Source organism: Podarcis melisellensis, assembly GCF_964234715.1.
Source record: "Podarcis melisellensis genome assembly, chromosome: 1".
NCBI lineage: Eukaryota > Metazoa > Chordata > Lepidosauria > Squamata > Lacertidae > Podarcis > Podarcis melisellensis.
Window position 1 is genome coordinate 38914394 of NC_138528.1, and position 15000 is coordinate 38929393.

Genomic DNA, 15000 nt, shown 5'->3' on the forward strand with positions numbered 1-15000 from the left:
ATCATTTCCCTCCCCGCTTTTGAAAATACCATCCTTTTCTACAACAAAATGCTGCTTATTCCCTTTAAGCAAATTTTGAGATCCTCTCTGTCACACCTCTCCCTAAGAAATTAAACACAATAAAATCAGCTGTACTGCTGTATCAAGTGTTACACACTAGGAGTTATTATTGCCTTGTGAGATTAAGTTTCTGGTTACTATTTGGGGATAACAATGCAAACATATGAAAATAGTTTACTTCACCCAAATGCACACCACCACCACCCCAAAAGAGATTGCTGTGGAATAGGTGACATATATGAGAAATACAGACCAAGCGTCCAAATACCTATTGTGGTGTATTTCTTCTATAGCCCATTTACAGTGGTGAGATAATTTTTCATCCCGTGCCATCGGCCAGACTCCTGATCGTGCCCAAACTTCACTTAGTGCCATCCACAAATCTTCACTCTGCTCTCTGGACAATTCCCATATACAGTCTATTGCACAGGTGAAGGCAGCAATGAGTGCCTGGGATGCACTGAAGAGCTATTAACTTTACTTAGTGCAGGAAGACTAATGGGTGATCTGTCACACCTCACCAGCTTCCCTGTTATATATGTAAACCTTGGAGTAAGCCTCTATTCTTATTTGAATGCACAGCCATATATAACTTGGGTGCTGATGTCCTTTGCATTCTAGACATGCCTCTTACAAAGACCAATGTCATGTTAAGAATATAGAGGTTTTCTATAGTATTTTACATTTAACATGTCATATAACTTGTTGTAGAACTTGTATGCTGTAAGGAAAGGGTGGAGCTGCAGTCTAAACCACTGAGCCTCTTGGGCTTGCTGGTCGGAATGTCAGCGGTTCAAATCTGCACAACAGGGTGGGCTCCCATTGCTCTGTTCCAGCTCCTGCCAACCTAGCAGTTCAGAAGCACACCAGTACAAGTATTTAAATAGGTACCACTGTGGCGGGAAGGTAAATGGCGTTTCCATGCACTCTGTCTTCCATCACAGTGTTCCGTTGCACCAGAAGCAGTTTAGTCATGCTGGCCACATGACCCAGAAAGGTTTCTGGACAAACGTCAGCTCCCTTGGCCTGAAGTGCACTGCACCCCATAGCTGCCTTTGACTGGACTTAATTGTCCAGTGGTCCTTTACTTTTTTAAACCTTTATAACTTGTATAAATAATGATGCTACGGAATATACAGCTACATATTTAACAGCGACTGATCCCATATCCATTTAGCTAAATGGAAAACAATGGGTTTTGTTTGATATATCCTTAATTAATATGATTACTTCAATAATTGATTTATTTTGCAGTAAAATTTCTCCTCTTGACGAAGGTTGATATAACAGATATGTTAATACACTGCATGACTAGATTCATCTCTCCTAATGATTTCTGTTAGCATGAAAAGTACTGCCTTTGAAGAAAGAATAACTGCCTTTTAGTGTTGACACTGTACTCCATACTATTGTTCCACCTTTGGTATATGACTTTTTATTCAAATATTGAATAATTCGATAATCTCAATGGAAAAATAGAAATGTACATTAGCTGTCAATGGAAATCCAGTTAACATTTAATAGTAACATATGATCCATTTGAGAGAACTTGTTAACTCTTAATTTCTGATTTTGTCCCAAATTGATGCTATACAACTTGCATGTCAAATAATACAATTAGCTTTTTTACTACAGATGGATGCCAATTAAATGAAAAATTGCAAGGGCTTGTTGTTTACGAGGTAATAACTTTATCCTGCCGAGGTGTTTATTAGTCCTGTTACAGATAGTTATTACTATGCTAACTGGAAGCATACCTACATTTTTTGTTAACACAGTGAAATTGTGAGTTTAAAATACAGTGGGCGCTCGGGTTGCAAACGTGATCTGTGCAGGAGGCACGTTTGGAACCCGCAGCGTTCGCAACCCGCAGCGCCGCATCCGTGCGGGTCACAATTCGGCATTTCTGTGCATGCACAAGTGCCGAAACCCAGAAGTAACCCATTCTGGTACTTTTGGGTTCAGTGCGGTGCGCAACCCGAAAACACAACCTGAATCGTCTGTAACCCGAAATACGACTGTGGTCAATTGCAATAAAGACAAAATGTATTGAAGAAGGAAGAGAACAGGCACAAGCCACCAAACCAAACCACATCACCAAGTTGATAACCGTGCACAAATGTCTATGGCCATTCTATGGCCAAGATTACAAATAAGTTACTACTGTAAATCTTGTGGCACCTTAAAGACCCATAGATTTATTGTTGTGCAGCCTTTTGTTGACCAGAGTACACTGTATAAAGTTTAGGGAGAAACATCTAATTTAGAGAGAGGGCGGACAAACGTTCGAAGGGTAGTGGAAACGGTTTGAACACTCAAAACCACTTTGACACCACTTTAAAATGTCTTCACCCTCTCTGAGTTTTCCCCCTCAGTAAGTTTGAAAGCTGCTCTGTGATCAAAATATTACTTTGCGTCTGACATCAAGACAAATGGCTACCTGTATTCTGAACACCTAAAATAATGGCATTTAGAAATGGTTTAACCCGCACCTCTGTAGCAAAATACTGAAAAACCTAAGTGCACTAAAATGGTTAGTAGTAGTTACCAGGAATTTAATTCTGCTGACCAGCATGCTGTGCCCCACAGCACAGGAAGGGAGAAAGTGTGTTTTTCAAAAAACTCTTCCACCATGTTAACATTGGGCAGTGTATGTGGATTTCTAGGTGGGCTCCTATTCAAATATTACTTAGGTTATATGTGGTCCACTTGAGAGGCAAAGCTCTGTGAAGTATATTTTAGATAATTTTTCTATTTCCCCACCACCTTACCCCACCAGTGCTTGTTAGTTCATAGTCTCTAGATCATTCTCTTCAAATAAAGTTGTAGTTTGAAAGAAAAAGGACCAAAAATGGCTAACAAGAGAACAGGAATCATCACTAAAGCTTAGTGAAAAAATGTCCTCATGAGTGGTGTTATTTATCAGAAAAACCACAACTAATTCACCAAGACAAAATACCACTGGGGAAAGGGGGATAAATACTTAAAGATACCATATAAATATAATCATGATAATCGCCCCCTTAAAAGAATAAATCGCCCCTTCTAAAAGAATGAAAACAAAAAATGCAAAAATTCATTCATTTATGAGGTCCTAATAAATACGGTACATCATGTGGCAACATTCAGCTTTTGTTTGGCAATTTGACATACGTGGTTTCCTGTACTCGTTTATAAGGAATATGTAAGAGGACTTTCTGAAACCCAAGCCACGTAGATGTTGAAAGTCAATCCTACTAGTTAAAGTGAGCAGCATTAGCTCTTTAAAAAGAAAAAATCACTTTCAGTGGAAATTACCCTGCAACAAAGACTACGAAAATAAGTCCTATTTTTTTCTTTTTAAAAGAGTGTGATTTATTTGTTTCTAAAGGAGTAGTAGCAAGGAAGAAGCAGGTAATTATTAAGAAACATCCATTTCAGGAAAAAGTGGTAATTCTAATCTTTGGCAAGAAAGGGGGAAATGATCCTTTCTGTAGCCCAAGAAAATTATACCCTTGTGGGGTTTTAAAATGGATAGCATACCAAAAAGGACCTTCCTCCTCCCATCTACTGATATTAAAGAATGAAGATATTACTTTTCAGATCAAAAGAAAAGAATATCTTTTTATATACAATCTTTTTTCTGCTTAAAAAAAGCTATTTTGTCAATGTATGTGTGTTTTGGTCTCTAAGGACAGGGATATATAGATATAGTTAAGGCACATGAGACGAAAAGGAGAGAAAATGTATATGCACTGCACATTCTTTCCAGTATTACAACTCTATTACTAGTAAAAGAGAAATAAAAAGTGACTGAGAACTTGCATTTAGTTCAGTGAGAAAAACCTTTAGTGATGAATACATAGTAGTTTTGTATTCAAAATCTCTTCACTTATATTATGCTCATTAAATTTACCCATGCCTAGCAAAGTCCGTATCTAAGCAAACTTTGTGTTTATAGTTGCTCATTTTTTTGTTTTAAGAAAACAATGATTGTTGAAAGACCCCTGTGCTCATGTGTGTTATTTATAAACACACAAATTTAGCTCTAAAAATTGAAAGGATGTGGAGCTCGTTATATTTAAAACAAAATATCTACTTGGTTCTTTGAGATATGCATACACCAGTGTACACATAAATATCAGATATTAAAATAAGCATTTTGAGAAAGAAATGGCATGCACGACACACTGCAGCTTGTTTCAGAAATTATACTCCTACAAACCATAGTATGATCCGCTTTTTCTGGCGTGTTCTAACCTGTTGGGCAAACTGTGGTTACTACTAACCAGCAATTTTCATCAAACCATGATTTGAAATGGCAAACTAGTTAGTGCTAGGAGGCAAGGCAAGGCAAGGCAAGAAGATGAGTGCCTGTGTCATGCTCCCAATCCACCAAGCTATGGTTCAGGTGATCAGGATATGACAACTCCAGTAAGTCATCTGTTCCAAGGTTTGTTATTGCAGAATTTGGAATTTGTATGCCACTGCTACTGCTGGTGGGAAAAGAGACAGAGGACAAACAGGGCATTGAGAGGCAGGAGACATATAGCAAGCCACATGGCATGAAGAAGTCCTCTTTCTCATGCTAAAAGCCTTACAGTTCCCAATAGGGGAGTATACTACTTCAGGATTTTCCTTAATAGGGTCATTCAGGCATACTGGTATGTACTAGATTTACATGTGCAATGCATTTTTTCTGTGTTTACTTATTTCCAAAATATTATAATCTTTCTCTGTTTTATTTGTAGATTTCATATATATATATTGGGTCATTCCATATCAAGTGATCCAACTATTTTACCTCATGTCATCCAATTTTCTTAATATTTTGTACACTTGTTGAATGATCAAAACTAAGTTTAAATCTAAAATTTTAATTTTTATCTCATCCCATTTGTGAGTTATGAGGAGATATATATATATATATATATATATATATATATATATATGCAGGTTTTGGTGTCCTCGGGTGTCTTCCCGTGTAAAAGTTGGGGTGTCTAGGCGACGTTTCGACGAGGTCTCACTCGTCATCTTCAGGCTGGTGCTTTCGGCTTCTTGTTACTGGAACAGAGCAGGATCTCAGTGTTTGAGTTCCTATAAATACTGTTGAGGGGGTGTGGTGTATAGCCTCCAATGTTCTGGGCAGAGAGGAAGTTCCCAGGCTAGTGTGCCTTTTCTTCTTTTGTTCCTTAATTACTTGAGGGATATCTTGAGTGATTTCTTGAGTGATATCCTGAGTACCACTTAGGTGGGTCATTAGGTGTGGATTAGTTGCTAAAGTCTTTGTGTCTTGACCTCTTGAACTTTGTGAAGAGTTTTTCTGAGAAGATGGCTGTACTGCACTTAGTTGTGCTCTGGCTTGGCTTCGTGTATAGGGGCGAGCTGTGGTTTTGTGGCCTGTGTCAGCCAGATCTGTGTAGGGATTGCAGGGGGGTGCAGCATCCGGAGGTGCCACCATGGAAAACCAGTTGGAAAACCAAGGGGTCTATGAAATACCCTGCAAAGTCTGCCCAGCCACGTACATTGGACAAACAAACAGACGAATAAATGCACGTATCGCAGAACACAAGAATGCCGTCAAAAAAGAAGAAAAAACTTCCTCTCTTTTCCAACACATGAAAGAAACAGGACACGAAATTAATTTTGCAGATTCCAAATTGCTCTTTAACATGGAACATCACCACAAGAGAATAATCATGGAAGCCATCGAGATAGAGAAACACCCCCACAACATGAACAAGCGTGACGACACATCCCGCTTGCCAGACATCTGGAAATTAGCCCTCCCCACAAAAACTGACACCAGATCCAGAGGCACACAGAACGCCATCACCAATCAACCACACCAGACCCAAACCCAGACCCTCTCCACAGATAAATTACAGACACCATCCAGTAGCCAAACCATGGTGGCACCTCCGGATGCTGCACCCCCCTGCAATCCCTACACAGATCTGGCTGACACAGGCCACAAAACCACAGCTCGCCCCTATACACGAAGCCAAGCCAGAGCACAACTAAGTGCAGTACAGCCATCTTCTCAGAAAAACTCTTCACAAAGTTCAAGAGGTCAAGACACAAAGACTTTAGCAACTAATCCACACCTAATGACCCACCTAAGTGGTACTCAGGATATCACTCAAGAAATCACTCAAGATATCCCTCAAGTAATTAAGGAACAAAAGAAGAAAAGGCACACTAGCCTGGGAACTTCCTCTCTGCCCAGAACATTGGAGGCTATACACCACACCCCCTCAACAGTATTTATAGGAACTCAAACACTGAGATCCTGCTCTGTTCCAGTAACAAGAAGCCGAAAGCACCAGCCTGAAGATGACGAGTGAGACCTCGTCGAAACGTCGCCTAGACACCCCAACTTTTACACGGGAAGACACCCGAGGACACCAAAACCTGCATTCCTGTACCCGTGAAAATCTACGAAAGCATATATATATATATATATATAAATAATAGCCTTGCCAAAAGGCTACACAAAAGCCTTAAAAGCTCAGCCCAGAATTGAGATACCTAAAAACTAAAAACACCAATCTTTTCTGAGCTTCATGGGCTTTAATATGATATGTCACATGATGTACTTACTTCAAATTATAAATTTAAGTTACAAAAATTGAATATTTGAAAAAGTGGTTAAAAAAGTAATCTGATTAAAAATCCCAAAAGACGTATTGATTATTAAATATTTTTAACAGCTACCTGTAAAAATTCATCTTGGGATCTCAATGGGATGACATTTTAAAAAGTATTTTGTACATACAGGAGAGAGGATGAGTAATGGAAAGGGGGATGGTTTGTGTGCAAGAGTTGAGAAAAGTGATGCGACGGTAAGGTGGTAAAAGGGGAAATGCAACAGAGCGGAAGCAGGGTGAAGATGAAAGCAGGGATATTAAAGTATCTACCAAATAAGTGGTGTTTTCATAATTGGGCAGATGAAAAAGAGGCTTTGCAAAAAAGGTTTGCAAAATGGAGAGGACAAACATGGACATGGGGGTGGAATTAAAAATGGGTGCAAAGCAGGGTTGCAAAATAGAAAAGAGAAGTGTGCCAGAAACAAGCTTGGGAAGTGAGCTTAGTCATTGCAAGCACTGGGAAAGAAACGTCTAGGGGGAATGACAGCAGAGCTGGAGAGCGAAGTAGAGGCACAGTCCCTAGTATGTGCTACCATAAATCCGTGCAATGGGCTGAACTCCCGTCGCTCTGTCCCAGCTTCTGCCAACCTAGCATACCAGTGCAAGTAGATAAATAGGTACTGTTGCAGCAAGAAGGTAAACAGTGTGTACTCTAGCACATGTCACAGTGTCCCATTGTGCCACAAGCTGTTTAGTCATGCTGGCCACATGACCCGGAAAGCTGTCTGGACAAATGCCAGCTCCCTTGGCCTGCAAAGCGAGATGAGCACCACAGCCCAGTCACCTTTGACTGGCCTTAACCGTTTCGGGGTCCTTTACCTTTACCATAAGATGTCGTAATAGTTTCCAGCTAGGATGGCTTTAAAGAGGGATTAGACTATTTGCACCATCTCCAGTATCAGAGGCACCATGCACCTGCATACCAGTTGCTGGGGAACACATGCAAAATAATGCTATTGCCCTCATGCCCTCCCTAGGGATGCGGGTGGCACTGTGGTCTAAACCATGGAGCCTCTTAGGCTTGCCGACAGGAAGGTTGGCGGTTCAAATCTCCTCAGTGGTGGTGAGCTCCCATTGCTGTGTCCCAGCATCTGCCAACCTAGCAGTTCAAAAGCACACCAGTGTAAGCAGATAAAGAGGTACCACTGCAGCAGGAAGGTAAATGGTGTTTCTTGTGCACTCTGGCTTCCATCACGATGTTCTGTTGAGCCAGAAGTGATTTATAGTCGCCTTTAACTGGACTAACTCATCCAGGGGTCCTTTACCTAGACTAGATGGGTATGACCCCAAACTCTTATGTTCTTATCCACCCAACAAATTATTCACATTGATGACTGCCAGCATGGATGGCTTTAGGAGACAAATTCTGAGTCGACTGTACTAGCCACAATGGTTGTGTTCTGCTTTCTCTGTTGGAGGCACTATACCTCTGAACCCAGTTGCTGGGAATCACGCGAGACTCCTGTTGTACTCAGGTCCTGGTTGCAGGCTTCCCATAAGCAGTTGGCCAATTTGAGAACAGGAATCTGGATTAGATGTGCATTTGGCCTTATCCTTCTGGGCTCTTCTTATGATGTGATGTTTTATAAATAAATCAAACATTACTCAAATGTTAGCCCAATTCTCAGTTAAGTGTACCCAAAATATCCTAAAACTTGTTACCATCTTTGGGACACTCGAATTGGCCCTAATAACGAACCAGTTAGTTGTGCCGCACACCACTGCAGTAAAGTATGCTGGGAATCAAGAACATGGTTTTAACATTGTGGCACCAGATCTTTCGAACTCATTCCCCTTAAAAGTGCAACAAGTCCAAACACTCTCATGAGTTTCTGACCCTTGTTGAAACCCTTTTTCTCCCGTATCTCCCCATGTGAGTCTATTTCCGCATTTCAAATTCCTTGTTGGGTTTTTATGCTGCAATTCCCTTTCATGATCGGTATTCTGTTTCCTATTCCACTTCTGGGCATTTTCTGAACATAGTTTCATAAATCCTGAAATGAAACAGATATATTAACCTCGTTTATCTTTGTCCTGGGCTGGGCGGAGCGGGGGAATTCCACCCGCCTCCACAAAACGCTCCCAACACCTGAAACTTTTCTGATGCGTACACAGATCGCAGTTCAAGGCAAGGCAAGCCTTGCACCCCCCGACCCCAACTCCGAAAATCCCAGCGACGGGGGCCTCGACGACTTTAACAGCTGATGCCCCTTTCCTACACCTCGGCGCTCCTTCTCGCACACAAACCGAAGTCACGAAAATGAAACTCTGCAGAAAAAGGGGCTGGGCTCCCGGGCCGCGCGAGGGCGGCTGGCTCTGAATGAGCAGAGCAGGCGAGAGGGAGCGAGCACCGCCGAGGCCGCTTTCTCCCCGCTCAGCCCCACACCAGAGGCCGACTTCCACCTCGGCTGCGCCCGCAGCGGCGGCAAGCGAAGGGCGGAGCTGCGGAACCGCGCATGAGCGTCCCTCATTCCCCGGCTGTAAGGCGCGAACCGCAGGGGTCGGGGCAGAGGCTTTATTTTGGTGAGGGCGCTTCACCCAGACGCGCCACCCCCGCTCTTGGCGGCGGCGGCGAGTGAAAGGCTTTCCTGCAAAACCGCCGTTCCCGCGCTCTGCGTTTGAAACTGCCGCCGCCGCGCTTCGCCCCCTCCCAGCCACCCGTCTGTCCTGAGGGCGTGTGAGGCGGGAGGATGGCGACGAAGCTGACCAAAGCCCAGTACGAAGAGGTCGCCCGGTTCCTGGCCCAGGTGCCTCCGACCAGGCAGAGCCTGAGGAAACTGAGGGAGCGCTTCCCCAGGTAAGTCTGCGCGGGGCGCCGGCAGAGCTCCGCCTCCCTCGTCAAGGGCGAGCTCCGCCCCCTCGAGGGAAGGAAGCGGCAGCAGGCCCGGGGTTTTATTTGCTTTTTTAAAAATGGGGGGGGGGAGGTGACGGCGGGAGGCAGTTCAGATTTGCATGTTTGCAATGTAAATAAAGGCGCTCTCTGCCTTTTCTTCGGCCTGGGAAGCTGTTTTGGTTCGTGAGGAAGCACTGCGAGTAGCAGCAGGGTCTCAAGGGGCGCCATACAAGTATCGCTTGATATACTGCGAGCGTAATCCCATTTACTTGGGAGTAAGTAAACCTCCCCCCCATTGATTTCCGTAGAACTCACTTCTGAGTAGATGTGATCAGGATCGCGCTCTTAACCATCTCGCTGGATGTCGTGGAGGTTCTGTTCGAGCTGAGCGTTCCTTGGCTGCAAAACTCCTGATATTTTCTTTCTTTTTTTGCATGTAATGCCTGCGTTTCAGAGACCTGAAGTGAATCGTAATTAATGGTGTTTAATTGATTGCTGGGTACAAGAGTGGTCCCTGTCGCATTATGTAACCTAAAGTGGGCCACCTAAAGTAGCTACTTTCCACAGGTTCTTTCCTTTTTGCTTGCTTCCTACCTGTTGCTTCTCTCCAATTCAAATAATACACTGCAAAGTGGGAAAAAGGAGTAGATCACCTGTAGAGGTTAGAGTATTGGACACCTAAACAGTTTGCAAGAATCAGTTTTAATAATCAGAACTGTTTTCACTGTTACTTGAGCTGTTTTATATAATTTGATGAATTTCGGTAAGCTGAGTTTATATTATGTCTTTAAACAATAAAATAAAATAACAGAATTGGCACTAGGGCTTATACCTTGGTTGGCTGGCCCATTGTTGTTGATTATTTGCTTCTGTGGGGCTCTTAATAAATAATAATAATTTATTACACCCCGCCCATCTGGCTGGGTTTTCCCAGCCACTCTGGGCGGCTCCCAACAGAATATTAAAAATAGAATCAAACATTAAAAACTTCCCTAAACAGGGCTGCCTTCAAATGTCTTCTAAAAGTCAGATAGTTATTTCCTTGACATCTGATGGGAGGCCGTTCCACAGGGTGGGCGCCACCACCAAGAAGGCCCTCTGCCTGGTTCCCTGTAACCTCACTTCTTGCGATGAAGGAACTGCCAGAAGGCCCTCGGCACTGGTCCTTGCGCTTATAACCAAGGACAGGTACATAGGGGCATAGGAAAGTTGCCTAACACCAAGTCAGGCCATTGATCCATGCATTATTGTGGATGCTGACTGACAGCAGCTCTTGTGGGTTTCAGAAGGGACATTCCCAGTCATAGCTGAAGATGCCAGGGATTGAATTTTGGGCCTTCAGCTTGCAAGGCCACTGAGCTGTGACCCTCCCACCAAGTCCTGTGAGAGAGCTGGTTAATCTAGAATGCAGTTTAGAACCTTGCTGATGTGCTAGAGAGCTTTTAGCTGAGAGCTGTAGTTGACAACAAATCATGGCCTACTGCTTTCTCTGTTGCACCTGTCCTGTATTTGGTGACCACAAGGTACTTGTTTGGCACTGTTGATTTGAATATTTACTTCACCTGATGAGTCCTGTAGTTTTAAGATGCAGGTGTTGATCCCTGAATTAGATGCATATTAAAGGACTTGCTGTAGGCAGTAGATAGTGATGTGAGCTCCAGAGTGTAGTTGGGAAGTGCACAAAAGTTTGTTTCTAATGTAAGGTTTATATGCTTTTCATATTGTTGTACTGTGGTGTCCAGAAATTGGACTTGTATGGACTGTTTAGGACTCAGGTTAATGGTGCAGTGGAAATTGCTGATGTTCTGATGGACTCAAGATGGACTTAGATAATGATATCATCGCTTTTTCTCCCATATAGGAATACTGTTAGGTAACTGAAGCTGAAGAAACATGAGTCAATCATAATTAGGTTGAAGTGCACATGTGGGTCACACATAGGTGTACAGTGGTACCTCGGGTTACATACGCTTCAGGTTACAGATGCTTCAGGTTACAGACTCCGCTAACCCAGAAATAGTGTGTCAGGTTAAGAACTTTGCTTCAGGATGAGAACAGAAATCACACAACGGCAGCAGCAGCAGGAGGACCCATTAGCTAAAGTGGTGCTTCAGGTTAAGAACAGTTTCAGGTTAAGAACGGACCTCTGGAACGAATTAAGTACTTAACCTGAGGTATCACTGTACTGTTGATATGAAGAGAACAAATAGTCCCAGTTCTGAGGCAGTCAGAACAAACTGGGAAAGTTCAGCTTAGTAGTATAAAAGATGTAACTGTTTCCTCTTGCCTTGCTTGAACTTTAGACCTTGCTTTGCAAAGTTTTATTTTTAAAAAATTCTTCTCTCTGTGAAGTATAGCTCCATTCAGGTGACCATGTACTTGATGAAGTGATCTCTGTCAAACAAAAGCTTCTATCACAATAAATTTTGCTAGTCTTCAAAATGCAGTGGTATTTTGTTGTTGTTCCAAATAGTCTCATCCTAAAAGCAGATATCTTATCACAATTCTGATTGCATTAAATTACAATATTGAATATACTGGATGCCTCATCCCTGTGTCAGACATAAATAAAAATTAAATAGGTACAGTAAGCCTACAATTTATGTGGGCCTACCTAAACCCAAACACATTGGGTTCAATGGGTGGAATTACCAAAGTCAAGCCTTGCAGCTTCCTTAATATTTAACATTTTTTCCCACACGCATAAAGCTGAATGTACACAAGTTAAATGTAAGTTGTGGGCTTACTGTATTTCCCTCCCAGTTTGTAGTAGTAACTAATACTAGCATCTGTTCTGTATTTCCAAACAGAAGCAATATGGTTTTTCTTTTAGCAACGGAACAGGTAACTGAAGCTGAAAGTGCTCAGCTTAAGTCATGGCAATCTGTCTTCAAACCCTGGATCTTGCAGTACCGTATACTGACCTGAATGTATTATCTTTGAAGTCATCTATATTCTAGATTAAAACCGGAAAAAAGATTAAAATACGACCTGTGCCCAAAATTAAATATTGTTTTTCTTGTTCAGAGTTGTGAGCTATCCCATATGTCACAGAAATTGCCAGTGTTTGGCCTGAAAAATTCTCAGTTATTGAGATTTTGATAATTAGCAGTTTTATTAAAATATGTTACTAAATTCATATAATTAATGAAATCTTCAGTTGATAGACAAACTGTGTTTTCAAATTATGATATAACTTAAAGGGGAAGAAATAATGAATGGTTTAAGAAACATTCTGTGCATTTTCTTGGGAACATGCATCCATTCACGAAGCTGGAACTGTGTGGAAATGTACAGTTCTATCTTGAATATATCTCTCCTCCAATATGCCTAGACTCTAAAATGAAAATATTGTATCTGTATGTGGATGAGAAATTGCCAATAATGGTAGAAATCCTGATGGTTTTATGATAGATGCAGCTGTCCATTAGGAAATGGTCTGAAACCACCAACTCTCCTTTGAAAGCTCCTGAAGCTTTTTAAATCAAATTAATCTTGAAGCTTCTTGGGACAATTCAGCATAGGCAGAACTTTTCCATCTAGAGCTTCTGATGAGATGAAACTGATGCTGATATTTAAACTGTCAGACAAAGTACAACTTCGTGGAACGTGCCAAGTAAAGAGCCTTTCGAAAAGAAAAAAGAAAACAAAAATGATACTAGCAGAATGTAACAGATAGCTGCAGTGTCAAGCATTAACCCATGATAGTATATGCTCCGACTATGCAAAAGCCTTTGACTGTGTCGACCACGGCAAACTATGGCAAGTTCTTAAAGAAATGGGAGTGCCAGATCACCTCATCTGTCTCCTGAGAAATCTCTATGTGGGACAAGAAGCTACAGTTAGAACTGGATATGGAACAACTGATTGGTTCAAAATTGGGAAAGGAGTACGACAAGGCTGTATTTTGTCTCCCTGCTTATTTAACTTATATGCAGAATTCATCATGCGAAAGGCTGGGCTGGATGAATCCCTAGCCGGAATTAAGATTGCCGGAAGAAATATCAACAACCTCAGATATGCAGATGACACAACCTTGATGGCAGAAAGTGAGGAGGAATTAAAGAACCTTTTAATGAGGGTGAAAGAGGAGAGCGCAAAATATGGTCTGAAGCTCAACATCAAAAAAACGAAGATCATGGCCACTGGTCCCATCACCTCCTGGCAAATAGAAGGGGAAGAAATGGAGGTAGTGAGAGATTTTACTTTCTTGGGCTCAATGATCACTGCAGATGGTGACAGCAGCCACGAAATTAAAAGACGCCTGCTTCTTGGGAGAAGGGCAATGACAGGCCTAGACAGCATCTTGAGAAGTAGAGACATCACCTTGCCAACAAAGGTTCGTATAGTTAAAGCTATGGTTTTCCCAGTAGTGATGTATGGAAGTGAGAGCTGGACTATAAAGAAGGCTGATCGCCGAAGAATTGATGCCTTTGAATTATGGTGCTGGAGGAGACTCTTGAGAGTCCCATGGACTGCAAGAAGATCAAACCTCTCCATACTGAAGGAAATCAACCCTGAGTGCTCACTGGAAGGACAGATTGTGAAGCTGAGGCTCCAGTACTTTGGCCACCTCATGAGAAGAGAAGACTCCCTGGAGAAGACCCTGATGTTGGGAAAGATGGAGGGCACAAGGAGAAGGGGGCGACAGAGGACGAGATGGTTGGATAGTGTTTTCGAGGCTACCAGCATGAGTTTGACCAAACTGCGGGAGGCAGTAGAGGACAGAGGTGCCTGGCGTTCTCTGGTCCATGGGGTCACGAAGAGTCGGACACGACTAAACGACTAAACAAAGTATATGCTCCATTAAAAAGATGCGTTTCAGTACTTATATGTGTCTTTAAATAGAGTAAACAGGCTTCCATTTCTAAACAAATTATTCTGGAGTAGTGTAGAAGAATGTGTTGTGAGTTGCAGTCAGTCTTGGTTTGTCCTAGAAACAAGGTTTGCAGTAAATCTTTGCTGTATGGAACTGTTCTATTGGCCCATACTGAAATGATAATATATTTTGAATTAGAAGAAAGAGATGCAAGAATAAGCAGAATATTTCTACTAAAAACCGATAGCCTTTTATTCTGCCCTCTGTATGATTGTGCCATATATAATCATGCGTAGAATTCAATAATAAGTGTTCCTGTGTAAACTCATTGACATGAATAGGAATTGCAAAGGAGCTGTTCATAATTGATTGTGCCATATATCAGGGGAAGAAGTTAAACTTGGTAGTAGAGCACATGCCTTTTATGCAAAAGGTTCTAGGTTCAATCCCTGGACCTGGCATCTTCAGGTATGACTACCTAAAACTCTGGAGAGTCACTTGGGGTTAGCATGTCACAGGAAAATAAATCCAAGCTAGAACTGTTATAATGTATATAATTAAGCCTTCATCTTCATTTGTTGAACTATTGCCTTTACCAGATAATATTTAATACTTCTTTTTGTTAGACATACTAAAAACCTCAATAGTCATAGTTAATC

The 15000-nt window shown here is 42.0% G+C and overlaps 1 protein-coding gene across 5 annotated transcripts in view; it reads left to right on the forward strand.

Moving 5' to 3' along the window:
* The first annotated feature begins 6827 nt into the window (after positions 1 to 6827).
* CDIN1 (CDAN1 interacting nuclease 1) overlaps positions 6828 to 15000 on the forward strand; it is a 120019-nt gene continuing 111846 nt past the window's right edge. The window contains exon 1 of one of the 5 annotated variants that reach the window (XR_014162690.1): positions 6828 to 9486. Coding sequence is in view for 2 of the 5 variants with exons in the window: in XM_081887384.1 (XP_081743510.1) it covers positions 9380 to 9486 (107 nt within the window). In the remaining 3 variants the exon portion in view is untranslated. Of the gene's footprint in view, positions 9487 to 9626; positions 9798 to 15000 lie in introns of those variants that run through there. The other 4 variants (XM_081887384.1, XM_081887383.1, XM_081887386.1 and 1 more) reach the window with 4 other exon arrangements.